This window comes from Poecilia reticulata, linkage group LG8, assembly GCF_000633615.1.
Source record: "Poecilia reticulata strain Guanapo linkage group LG8, Guppy_female_1.0+MT, whole genome shotgun sequence".
Classification (NCBI taxonomy): domain Eukaryota; kingdom Metazoa; phylum Chordata; class Actinopteri; order Cyprinodontiformes; family Poeciliidae; genus Poecilia; species Poecilia reticulata.
The window spans coordinates 1,947,570-1,951,337 of record NC_024338.1 but is presented as its reverse complement, the minus strand read 5'-3'; the positions used below and the strand labels follow the sequence as shown (position 1 = coordinate 1,951,337).

The 3,768-nt window shown below is 42.1% G+C and overlaps 1 protein-coding gene across 3 annotated transcripts in view; it reads left to right on the top strand.

The window, feature by feature from the left end:
* The window catches only part of praf2 (PRA1 domain family, member 2), a 21,572-nt gene that overhangs the window by 8,191 nt on the left and 9,613 nt on the right, over positions 1-3,768 (top strand). For all 3 annotated transcript variants that reach the window (XM_008415098.1, XM_008415099.2, XM_008415100.2), the window contains exon 2: positions 3,141-3,358. In XM_008415098.1, coding sequence (XP_008413320.1) covers positions 3,141-3,358 — 218 coding nt within the window. The remainder of the gene's footprint in view (positions 1-3,140; positions 3,359-3,768) is intronic.

Sequence of the window (3,768 nt, the reverse complement as noted above, 5' to 3'; positions counted from 1 at the left end):
ATTTCAATCTACTCTAATTTCAACGAGAGTGCTCAGTGCGGCTTCTAGATGGCTCAGTGTACCAATTCAGGCAAACACTCTGGCGAAGATGTGCTGGTAGCCAGCTGCTCATATACTCCACCAGAAGATGACAATTCCCATCAGGTGCGTCTGGTTAGRACCTGTTGGCACGCCCTCCAGGACCCTGCTGTCATCAGGCGCCCTCTGGTGGATGATCTGAAACAGAAACCAGCAGACCCACCAGCCTGGTACCCAACAATCATAAATTCAACATAGAAATGCCATTCAAACTTCAGTTTGTAGATACGCCCGTCATCTTATCTAAAGTGAAGACGGTGCGTCGATATGAATTACGGATTGTCCACAACTTGTCTCCAAGCGACCTAAAGTTTTCGATTTTTCGGAAAGTTAGAGTGTGAGTGCCGCTCCGCTACAGTGTGGGAGAGAGTGGATTTCTGGCCCCAAAATAATTTCTAACTCGCCCTCACGCCTACAAATACCTTCCTCTTTTCCTAAAAGTCGGTCAGGACGTAGATACGCATGCCTGCTCCTGTAAAAATTTTTCAAAATGTCCCTAGGGTTTACGGTTTTCTCTCCAGGTGCTTTCAACCGATGTGGCGCGACAGGATAAACTCACACTCAGACCTATGTTTTTCCATATATTTCTGAAAAATGTCAGACCTCAGCGCACATCATATTTCTCTCATTTTTGTTAATACTGTGACCGAGGTAGAGATATGAAACACGGGAATATCGGAGAAGACTAATAGCCCTCTCATACGCTTCAAACGGTTTTCGAATACGTGTCACGGTTCCTGAACGGGAAGGAGTTGTTTGAAGTGATTTTTTTGTGAGAAACAGGCTGGTTTAAACAGAGAATTCTCCCACCCTCTGTGCCACCAACAGGTGCAGGGAATTAATTACCGTGGCAACAGAACACAGCAGAGGAGCTGCTTAGAATTACAGAGGAGCTCCTTAGGACTACAAACACGCCATCATTGTAGTTCTAACTATGTCTGAACACTCAGTTATTAACACGGGGTTGAGCAGAATGTCAGAACTACAACATGGTGGAACTGTCTGTCACTCACAGCTGTACTTGGCAGCGGTTTAATCACCGTAGCAGCAGAACACAGAGCAGAGCAGAGTAGCTGCTTAGGTTTAGGCCATAACTGTAGTTCTATCTATAGCCAAGACTCAGTTAAAAGAGAGGCCTGCGCAGCATGTAAGGACTACAACATGGCGGAACTGTCTGTTACTAGAGAGGAGGACTTGGCTGGTATTGAGAACTACTTGTGTTTTGAGCATTATATAACTGATTTAACCCAATTACTATTACACATGGGATTAGTGTGGCCATTTCAAATGAAGCTTAATGAAAATTTCAAAATAAAAGCCTCAATAATCCTCTCAGGTAAGTGATAATATTAGCTTTTATTATCTTTTGCCCTCGAGTTAGTTATAATATTAGATTAGAAGATAATATAAGATATAATATTAAAATGTTTTCAAAATTTTTCTGGGGCTTATGGTTTTTTGTCAGGGTCCTTGAGGCCGACGCCAAGTGTCTCAAGTATAGAAATTCTGACTTCAGCAAACTGTCTGACAGAGAGAGCCAGCCCAGGTCCAGATAATTAATTACCATAGTCCCAGAGAGAAGCAGTGAGTAGTCTTACAAACAGGCTCACAATGCATTGTGGGAAGAATAAATATTTCCTGTGACTATTCATATTTTGCTTACATAAAATACATGATACTGATAGCAATCATGGCTAAGATGATCATTTTGGCTAATTTCACCTTATGCATTAATTTTAACAAAATTAATGGTGCAAGTACAGCTTCATCAACATGTTTCTGAGTCTCTACAAGTTTTTGACTACAATTTAGCTCAGCTTATGATTGATGCTAATGTTGAGCATCAGAACTCTTTTCTTACTTATTACCAATGTTTCATATACTGAATGGAGTAAGTAATGACAGACAACATGCTAGTGATGCTACACATGCTACTGATAGCATTCATGCTATTATTAGCATTTTGGCTCATTTTAGCTTATGCAACATACTAAATGGTACGAGTACAGCTTAGTGAACATGCTTCTGACTCCCCGCAGGTTATTGACTACATTGCAGCTTTCTTTAGCATTATTGCTCATTTTTAGCATCAGAGTGCTTTATTAAAAATCCGACAGGCACACTTTGGCAGGCCCCGTAAAATTTCTGCGGGAATTTTCTAGTTGCCTTTGTTATAAAGACAATAAGGAGATCACACACACTACTTCTGACATGGATGTGATCCGGATTGCATCATTGGGAATTCATCATGACAGCCAATCCGCCTTCTTTGCACTCGCCGCTGGTGTTGGTGTCGCTGTCAGCGCAGATGGTATGGAAAGGGGAGGGCTATCGCTGAATCGGGCATTTGTCCATGCAGCCACGTTTCAGAAAAGCACATGATGCTACATTCCTTCTATGCTTTCTGTGTCCTGGAGAGTGCTTCCAACTCTTCCATTTTGTTGGCCAGTCAGCGAACGTTACCTGTTGTGACTGCAGGTACGCAGGGCTTGAATTGCCGCCGTTTTAGACGCCGTTTCATACCAGCCCAGCCCATCTTTTCATGTGCAGCTCAAGTGGTATATCATGTTTAACTCCACGCAGGAGGCCTTCATGCCTTAGTGCCGTCAGCTGATCCCCGGAATATGCAATTCTAGCGGGGGAGTCAGGCATGGCTACTCAATGTAAACATAAACAGTCCCATTACAAAGTTCATAAGAAGAAATAGTCCAGACCGGTCAACTGTTGTCGTAGCACAAGTGTTCAGTTCAAAAATTTATATTAATAATTAATATAAAATTACTACAAAATTTCAATAATATTAGTAAAAACAATCAATAAAACGCTCACAGCTTGGGACAGGCTGCCGTTGTCACCTAATAGTGACCCCACTGTTACCAACTCAGTGACTTTCTTGCTACATTTAGCAACTTAGAGAAAAAAAAATAGTGTAGGCAAGAATTTGAATTGGCAGGTCAGGTTTTTTAAAGCTGGGTGGTCAGTGCAACCGTCTCTGAAGCTTTGTGACGTTATTTTCAGGCTCAGCCTGTGCATGTGAAATGAGGATGTTTTTCTCCCCTCAGGTATTTCCAGCCAATCCAAATGTTTGTTGGGATGACAGTGGTCACTACGTTGTTCCTGGGCTTCATCTGGGCTGCAGAGAACAAAGCTCCCATCCGCTGTTTCCGTAGAAACCACCCATTATTGGCTCTACTCGCCATTCTCTTGGCCAGTTACCTCTTCATATCGGTGTTGGGAGGAGTGGCTGTGTTCCTGTTTGGAATAGCAAGCCCAGTACTGAGTAAGACTGCAAACACGCACTCTGTATTCATTGTTTCAGATCTTCAGTTTGTTTTCTGCCTGGTAGTTGTGACGTTTTTTCTTTCAACAATTGAACATGTTTTGAGTTCTCTACATAGATGCATCCCAACAAATAAGAATATTATCTATTTGAGTAATTCATTTCTCAGAACATGTGAATCATCAGACTAATGAAATGATTTTCAGTCCAGCGTTGAGCGATCAGCCTGTAGTTCAGGCTCATCTCATCTTCTTTTTGACGATCCTCCAGATATCCTCCAGTGTTTGCTGGTCAATCCAGCACCGTGATCTCAAGGAAGGTGCTGACTAGGCCTGTCGCGATAAACGAGAAATCAATTAATCGGACGATAAATTAAACCTATTGACCTCATTTTAATTATCGTCTTTATC